Here is a 27013-nt window from a genome sequence, read left to right as displayed (position 1 = left end):
AACTTAAACATCTTACCCCGAGAGTTGAGATCGCTTATCTCACTAACAAGGAAGTAAATTATTTTTCTCTTACTCTGCTGTCCTTATCGGGTACTAGTGTGTGTTTTAGTTTAGTCTTGTTTTTTGTTTTGTTGCCGTGCTCGAGTAATTGACTTGATTTAATTGTTGACGTGAAGTCGGTAAATTGTTACTGTGACATATCATAGTCCTGACATTAAAATTCCTCGTCACAAAGCTGGTGTGAGACAAGGAAATCTCCTACCGATAAAAAGCTTGAATTTACCTGTCAAGAGTAAGAGAATACATAATTCCGTAGACATTATTATCCCCATAGCTTAATTGATGACGTCAGGAAATATAAATTGTCTAGGAGCAAAAACGCCTTCTTGGCATCAAAAATAGACACAAGTAAAAAGCTTATATGTAAAAGAACATTACAGAATGGTCTAAATTTTATTCCAAGAGATGACAATAAAGTAAACAAGGATGATACACGCTTCTGAATGCAGTTGCGTTCTTCATGTATTATCCAAACAGCATTGCACATATAGACTGCAGTGAATCAGGTTCCATGTCGCCTCTCAGTTGTTCAAATATACCTAATGCGAGTGCTTTCTGTTCCTTATCTCTTGAAATGATAAGTTCGCCGTACAAATAAACGCCCATCGCCTGAAAAACGGATATCAAAAGGCCTCGATATTAATCCCCTTAGCAAACTGTGATTGATAAAACAAACGTAATAAATTTTATATGATGACAGCTAGTATATTGTATACCATGTCAAATATCAGACTGTAAAACACAAATAAATATCTATTTTTTTCCTAACAGTTTGATGTAGCGTATATACCATAAATATACATGTACAGCAATGCGTGATATGGTTGGTGCCAAGCTTAAAGATAACCATCATCAGAATCACCTCTAAACAATCTCTAACTTCGGCAGAAGTTGACAAGGATTCTACAATCACTGACCTCCAAAAATTTATTTCAAAGCACCGATTGTCACAAAGTAGAGATTGTTTTCAACTGGCAATGAATCGAGAGGATATCGATGTATTGTTACCAGTTTGCATACATAATGTTCTGAAAATTGCCCTTCTAAGAATCCTGTAGAAATGAACCTACATACAGATGACTCTGTATGATAATTTCCCTAGGTAGCCAGGTTTCGTTATATCTTTTAATTTCCACAAACTCCATTACTTATGATTAAGTTTTAAAATGTCATTTAAAATTGCATGCCTGAATAAACCCAAAATTACATACTGATATTTCAAACCATTTTTTTCACCTTTTTGATGTGTAAGTGATGTTAACTTATTTAGAATTTAAGAACATTGGGAATTTTCCTATTTGTTCATAATAAATGCGTTGCCAAATAAAGGAAAATAAAATCCTCCAAAATCAGAAAGGATGCCAGTTATAATTTAAAGCTGCACTTATGAAATTAACATAAGAGCCTGAAAGTAAATGAACCATGACAACTTAGGTATAATTTGATTTGCAAGTATGATGTCACGATACAACATGAATTTGAAGACATTATCTTAATGTTTCTATGGTTTCCTGAGAATATCCTGTACACGAAATTCTAACTTTGCGTTCACGGAATAACAAACGCATGGCGCAGAGTCAAAGATACATATACATTATGCCTTCTTCCCAAGTTTCGGTATAATTGGTTGGCTTAAGAAACAAGAAGTGTGTTCTTCAACCAAAGGACAAACTTAAAAGTGTTTATCACTCAAAGCATACAAAACAGTTCCAGTGATATAAATATTAACTTGGGAACTTCAGTAGTTGGATATCTTTCATACTTGTGTATGTGGATATGTTAACACACCTGATGATGAACAAGGAAGTTCTTGATATCTTCGTAATGTTTTCTTATTTTGTACTTGATGACGAGTTCACACCATCGATGCTGGATCTATAAAAAAACAAATCAAACAACAAATCCATATAAACATCCACTATTAAACATTTCGTTAATAACACAAATTATGCACATGATAAAACCTGTAATTAATCTATACGTATAACTGAATATATTATTATTTATAAAAAGCTAAGTATATGCACGGAGTCGAATGTTATCAATTACTCGTGTTAAATTAAATAACTATAATAACTTAAACTCGGTCAGGTTTTCATCATCATTCCCCAAGAGCACAATCAGTGACTATTCAGTGAAGAACCACAAATGCAGTGTGCCAATATGGCACACTTTCTTCGTCATTTAATCAAAGTGTGTATAATTGTAGTCAGAAACACGCAGGATCTGAAAAGTGAAACCAGTCTTTATCAAAAGACAACCATGTGACAATGATGACCACAATACTTCATTAAGGCAGTGAGCCTGAAGTTGTTTCCAAGTTCCTAATTCATCGTTATCTTTAAGAAAAACGGAACTGGGAACCAGATCCTAGTTTCCTTTTAGCTTGAACGATTAAAAAACCAAGGAACCACCTTCAGGTATTCAGTAAGACAAACTGAGACATGTAGATATATATCAATAAAAGATGCTGTGTATCCTTTTCTGTATTAGACATTAAACGTATGCTAGATATTAGTATCGCACAATATCATTTTTTCTTCTGATTTTCGAGTCAATGACTTGACCTTTCATTTGCTCTAAAATCATTCATTTCGTAAGGGTTTATTTCCTATCTTTTCGAGGGTACTCTTTATCATCGAATTTCTATCTGCACGAACTGAACAAAATAGTATAAGGAAAAGAGGTATGGCGTCTTACTGTGAGGGAATACTTATTTCAGTTCATTGCTTTTGCGATGCCTCATGACGACAGGTAAACGTGCATTCGGGGTCATCCTGTTTTAATATAGAACATGCACGTCCAGAAAGTGGTGCGTTACGATTAAAGCAAGGAATACACAAGAAAATTGAAAACCAAAGATCAATTCATTGGCCGGATTACTGTTTGATATGTGACATTTTATAATCCTAAAGAAATAATGAACATTGAGATGATATAAAATGTCTTCATCAAGCAGGACACGGTGTCACTCAATCAAAATCACTAGCGATATTAAGCTGGGTTTCGGCCAACAATCGCTGCAATGCGAAAGAATATGAACAATTAGATTAATCGACGTCGTTACTACAGTTTACAGCAGAATTATTGAAAATGATATAACAATATCATGATGTTAGTAGCAGATATCAAACGTGACCCCCATGAAAATAGATTAACGTAGGATTTTACCTACCGTCTGTATTGTAGACACTGATGCACAAAGTTCCGACTCTTTCATCGTAAATTCAAAATGGAAAACATTAGTACGTATCATTTTAGGTCCAATTTTATTTTCAAATTTTCGGTATCTGCGGATGCTTATAAAATATTTTAAGGAAAGGATTTGTTTCATCTGATCACTCTAGATTAGGTTCAGATGTCAATATGTTGGAACCGCACATATATGTTCTGTGTGTTAAAATTACATTTACAGTGGGGAAGATTCCCCGTGTTTTAGCGCTATTGCTTAAAGCAGCAACTTTGACAATCAATAAATACTAGTAAAAGATAATACATGAGACATATCTCAGCTATTTTACTGTTAATTAGCATCTTGAATTAACTCATTTTAATTACCAATCCAAATTCGTCAATAAAGAGAAAAAAAATTCCAATTTCATTGTTGGCCACATTTAGTTCGGATCAAGCGGTTACACGCCATACCTCTCAATTGAGTTGTATTTATTAACGAAATCAGGTGTCCACATTTATTTATTTTATTTTTATTTTTTAACCCATGAAATTTGAGCAAACAAAAATACATGGTTTTACAATAATACATTATATTATCTAAAACCGTAATTCAACGCTCGTTGTGCTTCACAAACATTATTCATGAATCATGTAGATTTATATCATTGAATAGTTAGGATTGTATTCACTTCCTGTCATGACCACTATCGAGAATGAGTGATCATATTCAGACCATGCACTTCGAAAAAGCCTCTCCATTATAAATTATTGAACCCATTCTGTTCTGTAAAATAAAATAGTAAATAATCTTTATTTCCATATACAACGTAGAATAAAAATAATATAATCACAGATATTCTGGTTTTCTGGCCGTACAGAAATTGAGTAGCATTGCGAGTCATAGCAATGTTGTCATATTCAGAATTGTGTACCATTAACATAAACCCCCCATAATCTTATTTCAGGTTTTCCGATAATCCCATTTCTTTCTACCGACCCTATTTTTACAACACTGCGGCAAAACAATTTCTCTAAAACCTGCTGGCGACGCCATAAAGTATAAGTACCATCAGGAAAATTAATAAATGTCCACTAACGTTTTAGTTACTTTTGTTGGTCTAACGACCACAAACTTCGGAGCAAGGTGTCGAGAGCATGTTTGACATGGGTCTGTGTAAAGATATGTCTAGCGTCTACTTGAAGAGGTAATGTTGAAATCCAAAAACAGAGAGCCCCCTTCCCCCCAAAACAAAAACAAAAATACAGAAACAAAAAAACATAACTTAACAAAAAACAAAACAAAAATCGAAAAACATAACTTTCACAAAAAGGTTCTGAAAATGTATGCATTTCAAATGATCTCTTCTGAATGTGATAAATCTGCATTGCTTTTGTTTTCCAATTTTTTTTTTATTCTGCAGCAAACAAGTGGGAAGAGTAGAATGAATATAAAATAAATCAATGTCAAAAGCAGGAAAGAATTTTTAAGCATACCTCTGGGTTTTGGGTTGATATGTTATGAACTTTTCCGAGAGCAGAGAGAACATCTCGACCCAATTTATCTGTGTGTAGAAGCTCCTCCATTAGCAAGGTCATCTGAATTGCATCCATCTTAAAGAGAGAGAAAAAAGATCTATAAATTCAGGTAAAATGGTTTACACAACGACTCGGATGTCACCACAAACTTATCGGTCCTTACGTACCACGCTACTGTATCTGTATAGTTTTAAACAAAGACCCAGGATTCATCACTTGAAAACAACAAGACTTCTTTTTTTCTTTCTTTGAAAACTATAAACCGGGTTATTCATTATCAAATTATCTATCAATATTATGTAAATACTTATTTATTGTTAGCTTTCAAATAAATGAGTATTTATATAATAATCCTAATTTTTATGTTAATGGCCGTAGTGACAATAACTAATCTGAGTTCATCATGATTACATTTGATGATCTGACAACATAATACAAGATATATTTGCCGAAATATATGCTATTATATTCCAACCAAATCTTTGTCCTTTTGTCGCCATCTTGTTTACACTATCACATGCGTGTTTTAAAGAGTATTTTATAACTTCGAAATGATCATGCTCAAAAGATAAACTCTCTAAGAATGAAATCAAATATCGATGTTTTACTACCTCTTTTTTTACCTCTCTCGCATTGATTAACTCATAACGAAAAGATTAAATTTTGACTTCCAAACAAAAATCTTTTTAATACGAAAATATAACTTTTAGTTAAATATAACGTTCTAGTTCGAAATCATGTTAAAATGTCTGAAGAAGAAACCGAAGAAGAAGAAGAAGAAGAAGAAGAAGAAGAAGAAGAAGAAGAAGAAGAAGAAGAAGAAGAAGAAGAAGAAGAAGAAGAAGAAGAAGGAGAAGAAGAAAAAGAAAAAGAAGGGATATATAGAAACTGAAAAACTGAAAATTGATGTAAAATTTCGAACATCTACATTGGTATGAGCACAGCTTTAACAGTTTATTGGTGGTGATTCCGAGACAATTATGAAACATGCAATAAATAGACATTTTCGATGAAAGGGATTACGGAGGCACCATGACGCCCGAAACTGCACTGTCTTTACGAGTTTAGTCCTTTTTTTTCATCTTTCCATTCTTTACTCTTCTTTTCAATTGATCCATATGTCAAATATGAACAACTGCTGGTCAAAGGATATTAAATGATCCATCATCTACTTTTTTAAGAAATAATGATTACAATTCATATCTGTGAACATCTACGATGGTCGCCTGAAGGTCATTTGGTTATTCTGATCAGTCCCAAACGAATTTATTTTCTCAATCAAACATGGATGTGCAAGGAAGAGCTAGGGTCAAAGGAAACCTTAATTTTGGAATCTTAGAATAATCTTAAATAATTGCTGAAGACATAATAACTATAACGATCAAATTCCAAGATGGACGCCTGTCGGCCAATCTATCCTTTCACAAAGTCACAAAACAGAAAATGCAAGTAGGATCAAGGAGGGAAGATCCACGAAGAACTTCTCGAGAAATAGTGATTACAAACTATAATGTTCAAATCCAAGATGGCCATCTTTCATCTATATCAGACACAAAGTTGACGACAACTAAGGACGAAGAGAAATCGTATATTAATACAGAAAATGGTCAATTCCAAACTGCTTAATACTCCCATCGATAGCTTTGTTTCTCTGGTCAGTTCCAAAATGGCAGTTTGAACATGATTCAGTATTTCTTAAGAAACAGTGAAAATTATATTCGTTTAAGGAAGGAAAGACGATGGACGAATGGCGAGTTGAATAGCTTAAATACCAAAATCAGACCAATGATGGTTTTACCTTTAGTGATACAATCTACAGCTCATATAATATACAACAGTTAAAATGAATGTATGTTGAAGTTCTACTTATATCTTTTTTACCAAAGGAAGTACCTTAAGAAAATGTAATAGTAAACACATGTTGACAGTCGGGTAAGATATGAAGTAAGTTTATCCCTGTCGAATAATAACATATCAGTAGTGATCTTCGTTAGTATTTCATAATTATCAAGGACAATGGAATAAATTGTGAATGAAATATTAAGTAAAGAATATATATATGCAGGTATGATTCCCCATCCCTGGATTTTTCTAGCCATTTTCTGCAACGTAAACCACTAATTCTATGTACCGTAACGCGTATCCGAAACACAGATGGTCTTATTGTGAGGTGTCGCTTTTGAGCCGATTACTTTTCCAGTGGTTTTGGATATGTTAAATAGGTATACAATTTGAAGGAGAGTACAAAAGGCACAAGAAAGTCGCACCTGGCTGTACAAATAACATATTATATACAATATATGCAAAATAATCAAACTGCATCAATCAGCAAAGCATTGTTCTCGAGTGCTCAACGAAGAAAGATCGCGTTCATTTCACGCTAATAAAAATATGGTCTTTCCCAACTCAGATTGATTTGAGATTTAGGAGTCGATCCTACTGCCAAACATCAACAAAGAATGGATTTCGTGAGCTTAACCCCACCATTTAATGTCAACACAATAATAATAATTTGGCTAAAGCCAGTTCATTAAAAATACAAATGCAGGGAATGGTGTTAATGACGCGAAACTCAAGACAAAGTAGCCGAGAACAATTATTTCCCGACTTACAGGTGATAATCGCTTGTTCCCAGTGTCGATGTTAGTGAAAATAACAAGGAAACATATATCTCAAATGTAACCAATGTGACCTAGTTGTTCGAGTTTTCATGCGTGTATTTACGCTGAAACCACACTATTGAGGTCACATTTAGGACACGACAGAAGTGGTCATAATAGAGGGTGGTCTGAATAGCAAGTATGACCGAGCAAACATGGCTTCTATTACAGCCAGATTTGTCCATGTTTACAGTCATTAAATTAACACGTTCGTTTCATATTGTTAAAAACATAGTAATTACGGCTGGAATTCAGTTTAACACCCAAATATATCCAATTGATCTAAAATCTGGCAGATGTACTCGGTGGAATAAACAACAGGCATGGATTTTAGGAATGGTCCGTTGTCAAATTAATACGGTGAAATGCAATGCAAAATTTGTCTCTGGGACTTTTTTTTATTAAATGGTCTTAATTTCGTGATGTAAACAGTGAAAATTACAATACAAAGACATAAAGAGGAAGATTTGAGGCTGAAAAGTGGGTTTTAATAGAAATGTTGTCTTAATTTGACTTTTAAGAACGGCTTCAGCGAAAATAAGGCAACAAAATGGCAATATGCATGTAGTAATCATGTACAATACAAACATGAATGTAATTAATGTGGCCTTATTGTCTCTCGGCGATAGCCGGTCGCTTATAGCTACACTGACGATCGAAATCAAATGTTGTGAAACTTTTCCGCCGAAAAGTACTATGCGTTTGACATGTACAAAGGAATTCATACGACTTCGATAACATCAAGTTTTCGTGAATGACTATAGCATTTCCATTCAAGTTTTAGCAACTGAAATCTGCATATAAATTATATAGTTGCTTGCAAGTAGAAGGTGGAGGAAGAGAGAAATTTCGCAGTAGATTATGACCTTCGATATCGTCACGTTCATTCCAGGAAAAGCTTCCCTCGTTCTAGCTTGTTAAATAAATCTTATTGTTCCTTAATCAGCTGGATTGAGATACCATATATCATACCCCGCGATACCATTCTAATACCATATTAAACTCAATTAATGTTATTGTTTATCAATATTACAGATATACACCGTATCGGTGTATGAAGGAGACGCAAGCGGAAGATTGATCTTTTCCACTGCAGAAAACATAAGCATTTGAACACTGTGAGAATAATGCATGGACATTTATTGAAACATCAATGAGTTGTACCATGATCTGATCGCCAAATTTACATAATCATGTAGACCTATTACTTTGAGTGGCATATCTTTAAGCACTAGCATTAGCAGGGTAAAAACATTTTTAGTAGCATGCTCAGAAAATGGATTAGTTTGAAACACAGGGTTTCAAAAGATGCAAGTTGATGAAAATTATGAGGAAGTTTTACGGTCGTCATAGTGATCTCATTGAGAAATACTCCATTTCTATATGCGACGAAGTTGGACGTATATGATCATCGTTAAGTTTGCCTGTTCTTTCCCTTGTTGTATACTTTGTTCTCATTTAAGTATGTGACATTACTTTCTTGGATTTGGCCGAGATTTACATAGCGGGTGTCGTCGATGACTCAGAAGACACTTACCCTTTCGGTACACATGGTCTTATTCTCATTGTACTTTTTAGGAGTCTCAGTGTGAAGCTTTCTTTTGTTTATATTTTATTGAATTTGAGCTTGGAATATGATTATGTTGACATATTATTTATATTCCTTTTTAAGGATACTGCTTTGATCCGCAATATCTTTAATAAGGTTTTTTAATTAGTCTACGTGAACAGAAACGTTGATATCAAAAACACGTGGGCAGACTCAATCTAAATTTTCGGCCACGGCAGCTTGTCGAAACAATAACATGAAACTATTATCAGTTACGTGACTGTTGGTTGCATAACAAGAATTTAAACACAATATCTAGGTCAGACATCCATATTATTAGGTCAGATAATGGTGGTAATTGGTTCATTATCGAAGACTCCAACTCAATTCTCACAGCTTCCGCCGTGTTTACTTTAGATACCTACGAATGTATAGAACGATATGTACTGGTAAGCCACATATGTAAAACAGAAAATGTCACTGTCAGTCAGGGGGAATACAGGACCATGGGAGAAGCATTTGGAACACAGGAGAAGCGTCTGCCTTCTGGATTGGTTTTCTCACGAAACATGCTCAGTCAAACACTTTGATGTCACGTCTACCATGCGAGCGGTCACATCATTAAATTTCTCATTCTTGCGTTTCGAATGCCTTAAAAAGTCTCGGGACATATTCGAGTTGCGCCATATCAGTGTTAGTGATATTTGGAGTATGATCTAACAGAATTAAACAAAAGCCAAATCGTGGCTAAAACCCTTCCTAGACACTGTTTGATCATCTGCAGTCGACATACGTCCTTTGGTGCCATTCAACAGTGTCCATGATTTCAAAATTAAAATTTAACATTTTGTCTCCGTGAACCGCAACTTGTCTTTGAAATATGGCATTTTGCCAAGACCAAAATATACGAAAAGGTGGTCCAATGGCATTGACGGTCTATTGGGTGTAACTAGAAAACAAACCTTCACGAAACATGGTCGTTTACGCTGCAACTTCTTTTTAGAAGCCTTCCCATTTATGGAGATTTCATTCAACGCACCAACCTAATAAAGGAAGTTATGACATGCATAAAACATATGTATAATCAAAAATACAATTGTCATCACAGAACGTATATGTTGTATTGGTGGCAACAGTTGGGCAAAAAATCCCGATGTCTAAAAAAGAAACTGCAAAGAAATCGCAACGCCTTAATTTTACCAGCATGATAAATGTAATGAAAAAAGGAAAAATCTATACTCTTAGCGCCGTCCATCTTGTCAAATAGGAAAACGTTATGAGGTAAAATAGATATAATATACAAGTTTCTTCTCACATTTAGTGTTCAACCAACAGGATTGCACCAAATTACGTTTCCATGGTGACAAATAGAACAACGAGAGAAAATATAAACATTTAATTAATTGTAAATGCAGCCGCCATACATTGTTCTTCGGATTTTTTGAAAGGACAGGAAGGTGGAAACTTTGAAGAACGGAGAGATAATATCTATAACTCTGCGACAACAATAGCATACGTTTTAATGCGCCTGTGTTTGTTTATGTATTAGTCATTTATTGCTGTTCATAGATAAACAAGAGCAATAGATGCAAATTAACATTACATGATTGTTGCTCAACCAATCAAAACCTACTTAACAACGCAGTCATCAATATCACCATGCCGTGGGAACCCACTCTAAATGTCTTACAATAAACCTATTTTTCTTTTAGAATAACATTTAAAACATGAAACCAGCATCAAACAAAATGTAAAACGTACATAAACCGGCGTTATTACAATAATTCATCTTTAAAGCTTTGTAGTTTAATCATTTTGTTGCAAGAAAAAATAATGGTATATATCTTAGGTTTTTAGATCATTACTCAAAACGAATTCCCTAGTGCAAAACAACTAAGCCAAGCCAAATTGTGCTGTAATATTGTAAATATTGCTAGGGAAACCAATATCTGGAGGATTTTAAATAAAAACATAAAAAACAAAACAAAAAATTTACCAAAATCATGATTCACTTTAGTCAATGTGCCAAGCATTAACACTTGATACCGCCTACCTTCTCCAACACACACTTTAGAGCTCTCGTTTAACATGACATCCGAAGACAACAAAATAGCGGATAAGAGGTAGAGAGAAAGCTAGGCGAGGATAAATAAAGTTATGGTAAGTATTACATCATGAAAATTGGTTTTTTTATGTTACATTGGAAAAACAGGTAGGATAGTTTCGGTATGGCAATTGGTCTTGCCTGATTATGAATACTCCAAGATCCAGGAAAACGAGGCAAGTAAATCATGTAAACGTTACAATCATGAAATACTAAAGAAGTATGAAAGCCTTTTGGAACAGCAGATTAAAAAATAGGCCCATTCTTCTATACGAATGAGAAATGAGCAACTCTGAGGGGAGGGGAGGGGAGGAGAGAGGTCAATCAACTAATACAGAGATATCATAACAACCTTTAACTGTATCATTATATTGTTTCCGTGTCTTTCCATCATGGTCTTTTATTACACCATTCAATAGATCACTTTGAGTTTGAGCTTACTGGTTGTATTACAGCTTACAAATAAATAGCATATTGTATTTCAAACAAACATCACTCATTACATGAAAGATATTACCTCACTGATCACCTGGGTCGCTATAACATTATCTTTGTCCATTTGGAAGTTTTGTAAATGCTGAAAGGATAATGATAAGTATAACGATAACATACTTTGACAAAGTCCAACTCATCGGGTGTCAATCATAAAATTCAATAACCTGTTTTGTATGTATTTTTTTATCAGTTGTTAAATTTCCTTTTTTTAATTGAAAGCCCTGATGATATCTAAGACATGCAAGAACTTATCAAACTACTTTTTCCCTTTAATACTTCAATAATGACTTATATGTACCTGAAAATGAGTCAGTCATACATAATAGATTTAATCTACCAGTTAACCTACCAACAACCAACGAACGAAGGGCAAGGTGATCATGGAAATCATATGTTAAGGTTTATTCTTCTTTTAACAAACAATAAAACCAAAGTGTACAAGTGCTTACATAACATATATATCTTCCAATGCACCCTCTCACATGTTACTTTCAAAAAACATTAGATTGCTACCTTTGATCCTGTAACTCTGACAAGTCACGACCCAAATACATCAATTACAATAGCAGTTTCTGTAGTAGTTACAATATTATGGCGTGAACTTTTCCTTATTCTGTCGACAGTTACAAAAGATATCTTCTTCACATTTTTGCATTTCAAAAGTGATCATGTGTGACTCTTTATCCTTGACCAATGATCGCTATTTTAGTTCAGATATCAAATGTTCCATTTTATTTGTAAACAAAGTAAAAGGAACGAGGACGATAATTTACCTTAGGTATACCAGGACAGTCCAACCAGTCACGGCTGAGTGCATCTTCTGTAATATGTTGTTCCCTACAAATATAATTCTATTGCTTATATTAGTCGTGAATAATAACACAATATTTCTGAGGAATACTGTACTTAATTTAAAATATATAAACAGCACGGGATGATACTTACCGAAATTCTGAACAATTTCCAAGAAAAAACGTCAACACATCCTGAAATGAAAATATTCCGATTTCCAAAGAAATGTTTCTACTTCAAATCAACTCCAAAAATATTCATCGTTTCTTTATCCTACTTGCTTAACCTTGCTCGTCGCCAATGTTCACTATTTCGATATTGCACGTGAGCTCTGTTTTGTATGATGAAGCTCAAATGCAATATCATTGATAAATATATATGTAAATAGGATAACGAAATTTTACAGTGAAACTAATTTGTCCTAAAATCTAAATAGTGGATACTTGCATGTGAGCAGTATTCTTATTTCTTCGGGCTGTTTATGCCCAAATATGGAAATATATTCTTTATGAAATTGAATAACATGAATGACACATCAAACAGTCTGAACTAAAGACAATCAACAACAGCTATTTAGCACAATTTGATTACATAAGCTATAACGCCGAGAAAATCATGAAGTGCTAAATACTCATACGTGTTACTTCAATCATTCTGTTATTGAACGTTTCGTCACGTTCCCAACAAAACATTAAAAGCTTGTAGGTCATTAACATCTATACCACAACACTGCGAAAATAACTTTTTTTTTATTTCTCTTCCATGGTTAATGCTATCTCGTAAATTTTGAATGGTCGTCAGATTATATTAACACTTTGAGTGGTCATCAAATTGTAGTTAGGAAAATTGTTCATGCAATCTAGGTTAAAGATAAAGAGAGTTAGAACACGTCAAGATGGTTTATCTGTCACCCGAATTTCATTCATTTATTTATATCTAAATTAATTATAATTTAACAACCTGTCATTTCAAAGTGTTGGCTAACGGAATATCAATATGACATCACGATGACGACATATTAACATCTGGTTTAAAAAATTGGTTCTATACCCTTGTGAATACAATCTACAATAAAAACACTTCAAAGAGAAGGCTTCCTAATAATTTAAAAAGCAAATACATTATTTAAGATTCCATGTTTGGACGTTCTCATAGATTGTGTTATGGTATTTAAGTTTTGTGACAGTTCGTGTTATTGTTTTCTTTCGTTGGGATAGATCGTGATGTTGTGTTGGGACATTGTGAAAGATCGTGATGTTGTGTTGGGACATTGTGATAGATCGTGATGTTGTGTTGGGACATTGTGATAGATCGTGATGTAGTGTTGGGACACTGTGATAGATCGTGATGTAGTGTTGGGACATTGTGATAGATCGTGATGTTGTGTTGGGACATTGTGATAGATCGTGATGTTGTGTTGGGACATTGTGATAGATCGTGATGTAGTGTTGGGACATTGTGATAGATCGTGATGTTGTGTTAGGACATTGTGATAGATCGTGATGTAGTGTTGGGACATTGTGATAGATCGTGATGTTGTGTTGGGACATTGTGATAGATCGTGATGTAGTGTTGGGACATTGTGATAGATCGTGATGTAGTGTTGGGACACTGTGATAGATCGTGATGTAGTGTTGGGACATTGTGATAGATCGTGATGTTGTGTTGGGACATTGTGATAGATCGTGATGTTGTGTTGGGACATTGTGATAGATCGTGATGTAGTGTTGGGACATTGTGATAGATCGTGATGTTGTGTTAGGACATTGTGATAGATCGTGATGTAGTGTTGGGACATTGTGATAGATCGTGATGTTGTGTTGGGACATTGTGATAGATCGTGATGTTGTGTTGGGACATTGTGATAGATCGTGATGTGTTTGGACATTGTGATAGATCGTGATGTTGTGTTGGGACATTGTGATAGATCGTGATGTAGTGTTGGGACATTGTGAAAAATCGTGTTGTGTTGGGACATTGTGATAGATCATGATGTTGTGTTGGGACATTGTGATAGATCGTGATGTTGTGTTAGGACATTGTGATATATCGTGATGTTGTGTTGGGACATTGTGATAGATCGTGATGTTGTGTTGGGACATTGTGAAAAATGGTGATGTTGTGTTGGGACATTGTGATATATGCGTTATTGTGTTTGGACGTTGTGAAAGATCATGTTATCGTGTTTGGACGTTGTGATAAATAGTGTTATTGTGTTTGGACGTTGTGATAAATAATGTTATTGTGTTTGGACGTTGTGATAAATAATGTTATTGTGTTTGGACGTTGTGATAAATAATGTTATTGTGTTTTGACGTTGTGAAAGATCATGTTATTGTGTTTGGACGTTGTGATAAATAGTGTTATTGTGTTTGGACGTTGTGATAAATAATGTTATTGTGTTTGGACATTGTGAAAGATCATGTTATTGTGTTTGGACGTTGTGATAAATAGTGTTATTGTGTTTGGACGTTGTGATAAATAGTGTTATTGTGTTTGGACGTTGTGATAAATAATGTTATTGTGTTTGGACGTTGTGATAAATAATGTTATTGTGTTTGGACGTTGTGATAAATAATGTTATTGTGTTTTGACGTTGTGAAAGATCATGTTATTGTGTTTGGACGTTGTGATATATAGTGTTATTGTGTTTGGACATTGTGATAAATAGTGTTATTGTGTTTGGATGTTGTGATAAATAGTGTTATTGTGTTTGGACGTTGTGATAAATAATGTTATTGTGTTTGGACGTTGTGAAAGATCATGTTATTGTGTTTGGACGTTGTGATAAATAGTGTTATTGTGTTTGGACGTTGTGATAAATAATGTTATTGTGTTTGGACGTTGTGATAATCTTTTAAAAAATATTTGGACGTTACATGTATAAAAGTTTGCGTTATTGTTTGGACGTTGTGATATAATTCCTTTTTCATGTTTGGATATGCTGATAGGTCGTGGGGATAGGACTAAAATATATCACATTGAATAAATCACAGAAAATATCAAAACCTAAATATATTTAACAGATAATCTGATAGTTAAAGTTATTCTACAGCATGAAAATAAACCTGTAAGTGGTTTTCATACACCTCATTTACTTCATCAGTAGTAGACCTATGAACCTTCCCCAATCATGATACCATGTATGCCAAGGATAAGATACAAAGACCAAATCCAATGATAGATTCACACGAAAGATAACACAAAAATATAAACACGTCCTTTACAACTAGCCAGAAGGACTTATTCCAATCTCAAAAGTATCTTATTTCAGCGAGTTTGTATGGTATTGCTGTCGATATAACAGTTTGCAAATATCATCGCCAAATAAAATCATAAGTGTGTTCCAACAGTTGTGTGAAATATGAATTTTTACATGTATCTATTATATTAAACCAAACAATGGGTTTTTTGTCAAAATAATGCTTGTAAATATATGATTTTTATTTTCATACCTGAGATGAGACCAGTCTTCCATGGAATTGCTGTACATAATTTTTCATCAGATGAAGAAACACGTTTCTTCCTGCCTTCCTCTCAAGATATCTCAGAAGGAAGTAGCCCTGTAAACATACAACAGTCAAGTAAACTGACACTGGTCATGCAATTGACAGTTTTTGTCGTTACAGCACAAGAATAAAACAGAATTGGCACTGGCAGATAAACTCACAACACAGGATTTCAAGAGATCCAGGTTGGTTAAGATCATGGGGAGGTTTAACAGTCGACATCATTGGGAAATATACTCGTCCCATGTGTAAAATGAAGTTAGATGTATTTGATGCTTTCCTGTTGGTTTCATTAACCTCATTATCTTTTGACTTGAAGTCATGTATAAGGCATATTCTTGTGTGATATTGCTGAATAAACATCTATTCAGATTTCATTGATGAAATACATCCAAGCAGGCAACACACCATGTATCTTCCAGTTGATCTAGCAGCTATTGAGAAATTCTGGTTCGTAGCGCATCATTCACTATGACATACCACAAGTAACACTCTAAAGGTTACTGGAAGCATGATATATGATGCTCTAGAGGCAGGAATCTGGCAATGTAAGAGTTGATTAGACGAAACCGGGGTCATTGGCAGATATTAGGACCAAACATGCAAATGCAGTGAATGCTTGGTTTTACTCATCTTCCACAGAAACAAGAATATTCATGAGGTGGGTGTTTCAAAATTTTAACCATTGACGTTCTTAACTGCAGGAATGTCTGCGTTTTCTTGTCACGTTTACATGTCAATATTTTCTTTGTTGTTTTTTTCAGTTTTCTTTATCAAAGTAAGGTGTACGACAAACCAAATATATGGCTGTGAACTATACTGAAGTGAATTTCGTGAAAAGTACATCCGAATCAAGTAAAAGGAAGACAAAGTCGTAAATAACAAATATATTGTGGACAATATCTCTGTCGACTTAGTGATAGAATCAGTTTGTCTGCATACCTATGGAAACAAAGACTGTACAAAAGACACACAAGTGAATGAAACCTTTTGATGATTTAGAGTTAGATAAAATAGAGCCGATGAATTAAACTGCAAGAACAGAAATGGAAATCAAGTACACAATGGACTCTTCTACATCAGCCTCTTTTCTCAAACTCGTTTTTCCTACTAATAAACAGGGAATGCTCTACGGAACGCTGTAAGAGAAATTTGATCATTTTAATTTTTTACTGTGAATTTTCTATTTCTGGATAGCAACATCACCATCTTGAAGTTTTTCTAAGTATTCGATATTCAAGGGCTTATTTCTGGTTTTGTGCAAGATGACGGCAACTGAGAGATAACTAATGATAGAAGGTTTCTAGAGATCTAGGCTGATGAAGATAGTTTTAGGGTTGACATAATGACCTTATTAGGAAATGTTCTGTTGCCTTGTAAGATATAAGAGAATGATATATTACTTACTTGGATTGACCAAGATTTAAATGACGAGTGTCGTTGATGAAGCAAGCAGAAGATGCTTCCTTGTTCACAACTCCTTGTTTTGTTCTTTTTGTATTTTTTTTTTTTTTTTTTTAATCATATTCTCCCCTAGATTTACATTTCTTTTAGTATGATTAAGATTATGTTGACAGGGAGGTATTTTCTTTGTAGATCTTCTAGTCCTGATGGAAGCTTTGGAAAAAAACATGAAAGAACTAGCGGAATCTGGCATTAAATTCAAAAGTTTGCAACTTCTGTCCATTAAAAGAGACCTAATTATTACAAACCTCATATTTCTTCAGAAAAATGTTGGATGATAGAAGTGTGTCTTCTACTCTGCCATTTTTATAGTATGCGATCAGAAACTGACTTAAAAAGCATATCAAACAATCTAACCAACAAACTCGGACCTTTTCCTTGACTCACATATGTCAGAGAGTGTTACAGCCACTTCTGGAGAAGTATTTATGAATACAACTTATTCAAGACAACAAGATTCTCAACACGTTGCACAAGAAAAATTTCTGAATGCTTAAGTTTGAACAGATAGAACTGGCTGTTAATTCTTCATTTCTAGCTTTAATTGAATCTACATGTACTTTGATAATATACACGATTGTAACAGACTTTATATTTGGTATTTGTGTGACTACCATTTGAATGTCACAGTGCTTTTTAAAATTTGCTTTAAAAATCTTGCTACATAACCATATTTAGGAACCACTGTGTTGTATTAAAGATAATAAAGATATGAAAGCAGTAGAAAATGGCTTTGATTTCAACACTAAAAGCTGGTTATTTCTACGCATTTTCTGTAATGTCCATCAAGAGAAATAAGAAAAAAAATCAAACCAAAATGCCAAGGCCAGTAGAATTAAAACTAAATCGTTTATGCTAATTTTTTATGTAAATTATTATGGAATTGTTATCATTATTTCCCGTTTAGAGTTTGGCGTTTTCGTCACATGTGGCTTCTGTTCTTAGGATTTTCTTAACATTAAAAGGTTCCCTTGAGAATTATAATTTGTACCAGCAATTTTTATGACATTCTTAACAGCCCGTCAACACATAAAAGGTCATTAGGGCCATCAACCGGTAAATCACACAGCGATCCAAAAACGAAATAACATCAAACAAACTTAAAGGTAAAAGACAAATGCTAAAAATCTTCAATGGGTATATTATCACAAAAGATTAAAATGGTAAGTCATAGTCTGATATATAGATCAAGATTTTTCAGATAACCTAGAATTTTACAAATGTCAACAGTTTCAGAAAGGGCCCCTAGACTTGTAATGTTACAATAAAAAAATTCTTGAGTAGACAGAAAGTCAATGCAGCACAATGAAAAATGTTTACAAGTGAACTACCAGCAAGAACATAAGCAAACAAGGAGCTGCCTCTACATTTGGTAAATTAATAAATTACATTTAGGTAATTGTGTCGTTTAAAATGACTAAAATAACAACCATAATTATGATTTTCTTACACATGTGTATCCTGTAGTTACTCAACATTCACATTGAACATTTTAGAAACATGTTTCACAAAACCTTCCTGAACGACATTAGGGATTGCCTTGATGTAATGTAATGAACACGTTTCAGTAATCAATGTTAGTTTTGATCCCAAAGCTAAAAGCAACTATCTTAATTTGATGTTATTTTCATCAGGAGTAAGAAAATAATAAAAATAAAAAGGATTTAATTACATCGTAATTACTTAAAGATTGTATAAAAACCACACAAGATAACAGTAGCTTTTAATACAATTTAGAATTAGATACAGGAGCGTAGAGTCAAATAATGAATTGAAGTGTATCACACGGCTGTTTGTCCTCATAGGCCTACTATGTTCAGGAAATAGGTATTTTTTCCGTATTCACGACAAAATATGAACAAATGAAAGATGAGAGCTCTGAAAGATTCTTATATTCATTTACAACTGTCAAACCATTTCATGTTCTGCTTCATTGACAACAACTGCCATGTAAATCTTGGTCAATCCAAGTAACTAAGGATATATTCTTAAAACAGAACAAGGTATACAACAACAAAACCACATTGTGTATAAATGGACTTCAAACAAATCTAGCTTCATATCACTTGCAGAAACAAAAAACATCCCTACAGGACCATAAAACTTTATCTTCATCAACCAGCATCTCTCAGAACCTTGTGAGTTCATCTATCCTCTGATGACACCTTGCACAGAAATCATCATAGCAGGAATAATTCATTAAAACGTTAATCAACTGTTACATGTAAACAACACAGGTTGTGGTAGCAGATGTTACTATCTAGAAATGGACAATTCACAATACTAAAATCAATCAGAACCCTCACACTAACCCTACAACTTCATGCAAAACTGTCCCTATTGCCTTTGTTGTAGTAAAAGATCAAAATAAAAGGATGATAAAGAAGAGTCTGTCATATCCTGAATTTCTAATTCTAGTGGTTATATACAACTGACAAGGTCAATATTTTGTCTGTTATCTACGGACAAGACATCATCCATAAAGAATTTTGTGATCCGTTCGATTAAACTTTTCTTCATCTCTAACTAAATAAGCATGTTTCAAATGCATGTATCCTACAAACATCACCAAAATAAAAAAAAGCTATACTTAAACTTGATTACACTTATGTTAAGATAAAGAAACCAATAAAAGAAAATTAATATAGACTGCCTTTGAATCATCTTAAAACGAGTTTATCATAAATGGGTGACATTTCATTGCAGTAGCATGACAAGTATATTACTATATCTTCTTTACATTCTATGTAACAAAATAATAAAACATGAGCAAATAACATGAGGCAAATCATTCTGTCATGTAGGTTATAGAGATGTCAGGGACTGATATTGGACACTGAACTCTTCCTATTGTGCTCATCTACATCATCCGCTATCTCTTTTTAGCAGTTAACCTTCAAAAACAGAGGAATAAAGCAACCAAATCTACTTTTAATAAGGGAGAGTTCACAAGTATGACCTACACCTAACATAGGTTTTAATTACAAGTTTTTTTATCTTACTTCTGAATCATTTAAGGTAGATAAATATAAGAAGGCACTGACCTTGAGATAATGAACCTGCATAAACCTTTTATCAGGATTCATTCCATTTTTTACATAAGTCACATATGACTCCTCTTCATCCTCTTTGTTTGGTCTGTAACATAAATTAGCAAACACAGGTACACAGTAATCAATGAATATAGTTAACAAACTATAAAATACATTATCTACACTATTCTGTACAATAAAACAACATCCCTACCCCAATCCCCGACCATTTACGCCCAACAATTTACCCTTACCCCATTTCCCAATCAATCTACACCCAATAAATGACCCCTACCCTATCCATGACCATCTATACCCAATAAATCACCCCTACCCTATCCCCGACCATCTACACCCAATAAATGACCCCTACCCTATCCCCGACCATCTACACCCAATAAATCACCCCTACCCTATCCATGACCATCTATACCCAATAAATCACCCCTACCCTATCCCCGACCATCTACACCCAATAAATCACCCCTACCCTATCCCCGACCATCTACTCAATAAATGACCCCTACCCTATCCATGACCATCTATACCCAATAAATGACCCCTACCCTATCCCCGACCATCTACACCCAATAAATCACCCCTACCCTATCCCCGACCATCTACACCCAATAAATCACCCCTACCCTATCCATGACCATCTATACCCAATAAATGGCACCTACCCTATCCCCGACCATCTACACCCAATAAATGACCCCTACCCTATCCCCGACCATCTACACTCAATAAATGACCCCTACCCTATCCATGACCATCTATACCCAATAAATGACCCCTACCCTATCCATGACCATCTACACCCAATAAATCACCCCTACCCTATCCCCGACCATCTACACCCAATAAATCACCCCTAACCCATCTCCTGACCATCTTAACCTAATAAATGACCCCTACCCTATCCCCGACCATCTACACCCAATAAATGACCCCTACCCCATCCCCTGACAATCTACACTCAATAAATGACCCCTACCCTGTCCCCGACCATCTACACCCAATAAATGACCCCTACCCTATCCCCCGACCATTTACAACGAATAAATCACCCCTAACCCATCCCTGAACATCTACACCCAATAAATCAAACAGAACATATCACTGAGAGATACATAAATATACAAGTTCTAAGTGAAAAATCGGTAACACGCTTTAAAAAACTGTAAGACTCAAAATGATAGCCTATGGATTATGATATCTTTGTTGGGAAAAAGTCCACAGAAGTAGATAGTTTAGGATACCATTATTTTTGCTAAATTTAAACTTGATGAAACCTGACTGTGGGTGTTGCTATCCAATTCTAAATTGAGATTATAGCTAGTAACCTTTTTTACACCAGTCCATGCTGTGACCTGTGCTAAACATGACATGGCAATATTTATGAACAAAGCACTTGTAACTGTTTTTGCCTTATGAATATTCATTATAACATGTCCCTACTACAATGCAATACCTGGCAAAGTAAACTTCAAGTTAATACTTCTCTGTTATACTACATTACCCTCACAGTATGCGGCCACATAGTAGGGGAGATAACTTGTATTCAGTAAAAGCAATCTACAGTACTAATTTGTATAAATGAGGATACACACCTCAGCGTCTGGAGCTCCTCATCTGTGTGCTCCAGCTCAGCAACCAGAGTTCTATATCTAAGGACATCTCTTATCTCTCGATGGTGGTCCCCATACTCTTCTGTCCATCCTGCTACAGTCTGAACAAGACATCCAAACTTTCCATTATAAAGTTTTGAAAACCAATCCCAACTTCAAAACATTATTAGCGATAGAATTTATCAAAAAAAGGTAAAAAAGAGCAAATAGATATTTATTTCATAAGGTTTTGAAGCTAGTTAGTAAGTACATGTACCTGCATAGCCAGATTGTGTATGACATCCTCCGTGTAGGTACAGAATCCTTCCGTTAACCATTCTTCTGTCCAGTCACTTGGACCAATAGCAAGACCAAACCAGGAGTGACTAACTTCATGAGCAATGCGGACACACATGCTAAAGTCTCCAACCAACAGAGACTGGGACAGGTATAACATACTGGGGCTGTCAGGAAACAAACACAACAAATATTACATCTGACACCAACACAGACTGGGACAGGTACAACATACTGGGGCTGTCAGGAAACAAACACAACCAATATTACATCTCACACAACATAGACTGGGACAAGTACAACATACTGGGGCTGTCAGAAATATACACAACAAATATTACATCTGACACCAACAGAGACTGGGACAGGTACAACATACTGGGGCTGTCAGGAAACATACACAACCAATATCTGACACCAACACAGACTGGGACAGGTACAACATACTGGTGCTGTCAGGAAATATACACAACAATTATTACATCTGACACTGACACAGACTAGGACAGGTACAACATACTGGTGCTGTCAGGAAACATACACAACAATTATTACATCTGACACCAACACAGACAGAGACAGGTACAACATATAGGGGCTGTCAGGAAACATACACAACAAAGATTACATCTCACACCAACATAGACTGGGACAGGTACAACATACTGGGGTTGTCAGGAAACATACACAACAAATATTACATCTGACACCAACACAGACTGGGACAGGTACAACATAATTATGCTGGATTTATCAATGAAATGGAGATATGATTTGATTGTTTTCATGTTTCTGTCTGGCTGAAAAGCCATTATAATATATTGTCGCAGAGATATCAAACCTATGTCAAAAGTTAACGTAAACAAACCTTGCCATGCCAAGGCTGTCAAACGACGAGGGAACCACCACAATATCTAGTCTCCGAAACGGATGTGGCCCCAATGTATTATATGCAGCTCTGAGACAACTGCCCATGTACCGACCAATCTCCTGAGATGCAGCATCCATCAGGCTGGATGCACAGAACAGTCGACAAGGGATTGTTTTCTCACACTCTGGTTCAGACAAACTGATTTGAAAAGAAACAAACACAATATAACCATTACAAGAAAATTGGAATTTAAGTTAAGCAACAGTTTAATCGAGTTACATTTCAGATCAACAAGTATTTAGGAAATGTCTAGTTTTGTAAATGTTGCAAATTACCTTTAACACCTACCTCACAAATGCAGACAATAGCAAGTAATACAAAATAAAGTACAAACTAGATTTATCACATAACTAACCTGTCGTGTCATATAGCTACATCATAAATATTGCACAACACAGGTATAATACAATATTGCAACATCCTAAATAAGTCATGTCTTGATGACATCACATGATTGTATCAATGTGAAAAACTTACCACAGTCATCGAGAAAAGTCTGTCTTAAAGGGAATTAAATTTGAGAGTTTTTGCTTATTTTTCAGAATATGTATTAAATGATAAATAGAATCTTGCACTCTTGCTATATTAAACTGATATTCATGTATGATCTTCTTTTTACCTGTCCATGGTAATGAGAGATTTGACCTGCCAATGTCCAATAGCCAGCGATATGGTGGAGGAAGGCATAACCATTTGTGTGTTGAAGTAAAAATGAGTCCATCCTGCAACACTCAACAAAAATAATTCAATTCAAACTCCTCACATTTTTCTCTTAATAGTTAACCTACACAAAAGCATGCAAATTAAATTTACACTCAGGAATATTCGTCAACAGAAAAATAAGCTTTCTAAATTTACTACACTCGGTATAACAATACAATTTCCCTCATCTATCATTCTAGTAAAACTTTCCTGACCTGAAATAACCCATGGACTTACCATCTTCTGTGGTACTGGTCACAGGTTCCTTGTCTCCACTCATCACCACCGAAACTGGCACTTCCACAGATACCACAGCTTGCCAGGTAGCCATGGAAACAGGGACATCCTGGCTTGGAAAGAGTGAACGGTTGTTTATCCAGTGTCCATGTGTATACACACACGGCCTGAAAATTACAATTTATGAAAGCTGCAGTAACAAGTTAAGTTAAGAGAGAAGAAATACACTTTCTGGGACTGTTTTCCTTAAACAAAATGGTTCACTTGAATAAGGGCAATCAGTCTATGTACCATAATTGTATACTGTAATCCTTCATGTGGTGAAATGTATAAGTCAACTGCCAACCTTGTGGGTTTTCAAATAATGCTTGCAACTCAATGCCATTAGAAGGTTTTCAAAAGATGTTGAACATACAAATTTGAGCCCTCTGACCTTTAAAATAGCTATTAAGTCAATGCCATTTCCGTTAATCGGTTACAATTTTATATGACTTCAAAATAGGAAGACAACATGATCTTTTCTGTTCTTAAAAACAAGTCATTTGGAAATTTTTGAAATATATTTGTACTATGTACATGTAAATATAACCTACACATATTTGTAACATGTGACTTCAAACAGGTGGGAGAGCGAGGGGAGGGGGATCAAAGTGATCCAGTTGTACCACACATTGGAATCTTACTTAGCTCTTACCAAGGAAGTAAAACATTAATGAATATCGTATGAAAATACTTACTTGCCATCTTGATCATTTGTCCATTTCAGTGACTGGCCTTCTGGTTTAGTCAGAAATGAAATCTTCATTACTTTAGGGTAGTCTTTTATGCTTGTACAACCAGTCTTAAAAACTCTCAAGCAGTGCTTTTCAACAGTGAACTTCAAATGATTTTCATTCACATTTTCATTGTTTCCAAATCTTTTAATTTTATTGAATGGGTCATCAGAAATCTGTTCAAGTACTTCCTCACAGTCGGTTAAATCCTCAACCTTCAAAATATTGATATCACAACAGTCCAATATCATCTGAAACTGGGGTGAAACAACTTCATCAGAAGACACTGTGGGAAAAGCAACTGAAGGTAGCCGATTCTGACTTGATAACAATTCATTATTACATTGTTGTTCATCAAAATCTTTTGATATTGTTGACTGTAGCACATTTTTGTCGTCAGGATTGTAATTGTTGTGAGCTGTATCACCATGTCTTTTCACTTTTCTTGTTAAGGCATCATCTTCAAGTCCATCGCTAGGCAATGACTTTCTCTTTCTGTCAAAAACACATATTTCCTTCTCTGAAATTTGTGACTCACTAGAAATCTTTGAATCAGGCACTGAGGTCGAACTAGAAGCGGTCACTAACAGATCCTGTCTGTTTCCTGAGAACTGACTTGTTTCACCATTACAAACAGGCATCTCTTTACAGTCAGCGTTAGAGTCATCACAGCTTGGACTGATATCACTCGTAGTTGGTTTACAGAAAACCACAACAGAGCCACTAATTGTCTTTTCCTCTAAGTGACATTTAAGATCTAGAATGTAATGATAAACAAGGATATCCTTTACATTTGACATCAATGGCAAATCTTTCTCATGACAAGAATCCTCCTTGTCGGACATCTTGATTAATGTTGCTTAAATCAAACTCTCTTTCAACTGAAATGACACAAAAAGTGCATAATAATTTAATTTATATACAGTTTGTTCATAATAATTAAATACTATTTAAATGTATATTTGTATTATACACATCTCGACAGATTGAAGAAGGTGAAATTTTATATCTTCAGTTAGTATCAAATCGTAGAAACAATGTATTTTGTAAGTACCAAAACAACCTGGTACTGAAACAACTTGCCATCTTACATTTAAATGTTTGAGAAATTTTCTTTAAAATGATTATAAACAACTTGATTGCACAGAGGTAGTGCCTATACAGTATTTCATATATTTTTTTATAAATCAATTAGATAAAGGTTACAATGCAAATTGTACATGTAGTCAGGTACTAAGGTAGGAAACAGGGCCCAGTGGAGGGCTTTCTGGCATTGGCTTTAGAGTTTGGTTGGTGAGAAATCCCCTCTCCTTACAGTTAACATTATCATTTACATGTACCTGTTTTTATTTCACTTTAATTCCATTCTGTAGACTGCGTGGGCTTTGTACTGACTGTCCTTTCCTGTGCCAGTTTGTCAACCAGTGATGATCCCGTAGCGAATCTCAAAACAAAAATATTACTGATAAATAACAACGACATATCATGATAAATACCCAAGTCAAATGGAAAATGACTTGAGGGCTTTTATTATTGATTTAGAAATAATTTTCAATTTGTAAAATTATTCAGCTTTTTACAACTGTTCATTTTGAGAAGCAAGGCCAGTTCACAAGATTTTTTCGATGTTTATTTCAAATATTGTCCCTCTAATATTGTTCCATGGTGCGATGCATTTAGCTTACTAATAAAATAAAAGCTACCATATTTAACTGCTGTCTGTCTATTTACATAATAGTTATTCGTATTATTAATCTAAACAAGTTTCCTTTTAATGTCTATATCAGTATACACCTGAAGTATACACGTGCATTTTTGTTTGAACTAGCTATTCGTGTAGTGACGTACCGTACCACGAGCTAACTTTGAAAGTGGAAAATATATGACGTCGCAAAATATGCAAAATGTAAAATAAAATCAACCAAAGAAAAAAATTATATTTACAAAATTCTGAGACCGAGACCTCTAATTAAATCTCGACAAAAGGAAAGTAGACCGGAAGTTGATTTGACAGCAACCGGAAGTTATGATGAAGCAAGTTATCTCCCGTGTTTGTGGTTGGCCATTTTTGTTGATTTTATGGAGGTT

The 27013-nt window shown here is 34.7% G+C and overlaps 1 protein-coding gene across 2 annotated transcripts; it reads right to left on the bottom strand.

Annotated features, from left to right (window-relative positions):
- Nucleotides 1-450: 450 nt before the first annotated feature.
- Nucleotides 451-26905, bottom strand: LOC132552184 (aminopeptidase O-like). 2 transcript variants are annotated; one of them, XM_060216330.1, is made up of 17 exons: nt 26870-26905; nt 26266-26369; nt 24890-25806; nt 24153-24319; nt 23833-23935; nt 23151-23351; nt 22263-22449; nt 21989-22107; nt 20388-20481; nt 15826-15933; nt 12524-12564; nt 12352-12415; nt 11601-11660; nt 9942-10022; nt 4729-4845; nt 1849-1935; nt 451-669 (listed from the first exon to the last, which is right to left on the bottom strand). In XM_060216330.1, the coding sequence occupies exons 3-17, from the start codon at nt 25768-25770 to the stop codon at nt 526-528; spliced, it is 2454 nt and encodes an 817-aa protein (XP_060072313.1). In that variant the 5' UTR covers nt 25771-25806; nt 26266-26369; nt 26870-26905; the 3' UTR covers nt 451-525. The 2 variants fall into 2 exon arrangements, with proteins under 2 accessions (XP_060072313.1, XP_060072314.1); XM_060216331.1 differs by lacking the exon at nt 9942-10022.
- Between the last annotated feature and the right edge of the window lie 108 nt (nt 26906-27013).

This window comes from Ylistrum balloti, unplaced genomic scaffold (assembly GCF_031769215.1).
Source record: "Ylistrum balloti isolate Yb309-2 unplaced genomic scaffold, AGI_CSIRO_Ybal_v1 Utg370240, whole genome shotgun sequence".
NCBI classification, from domain to species: Eukaryota; Metazoa; Mollusca; class Bivalvia; order Pectinida; family Pectinidae; genus Ylistrum; species Ylistrum balloti.
This window is presented reverse-complemented; position numbering and strand designations above follow the sequence as displayed.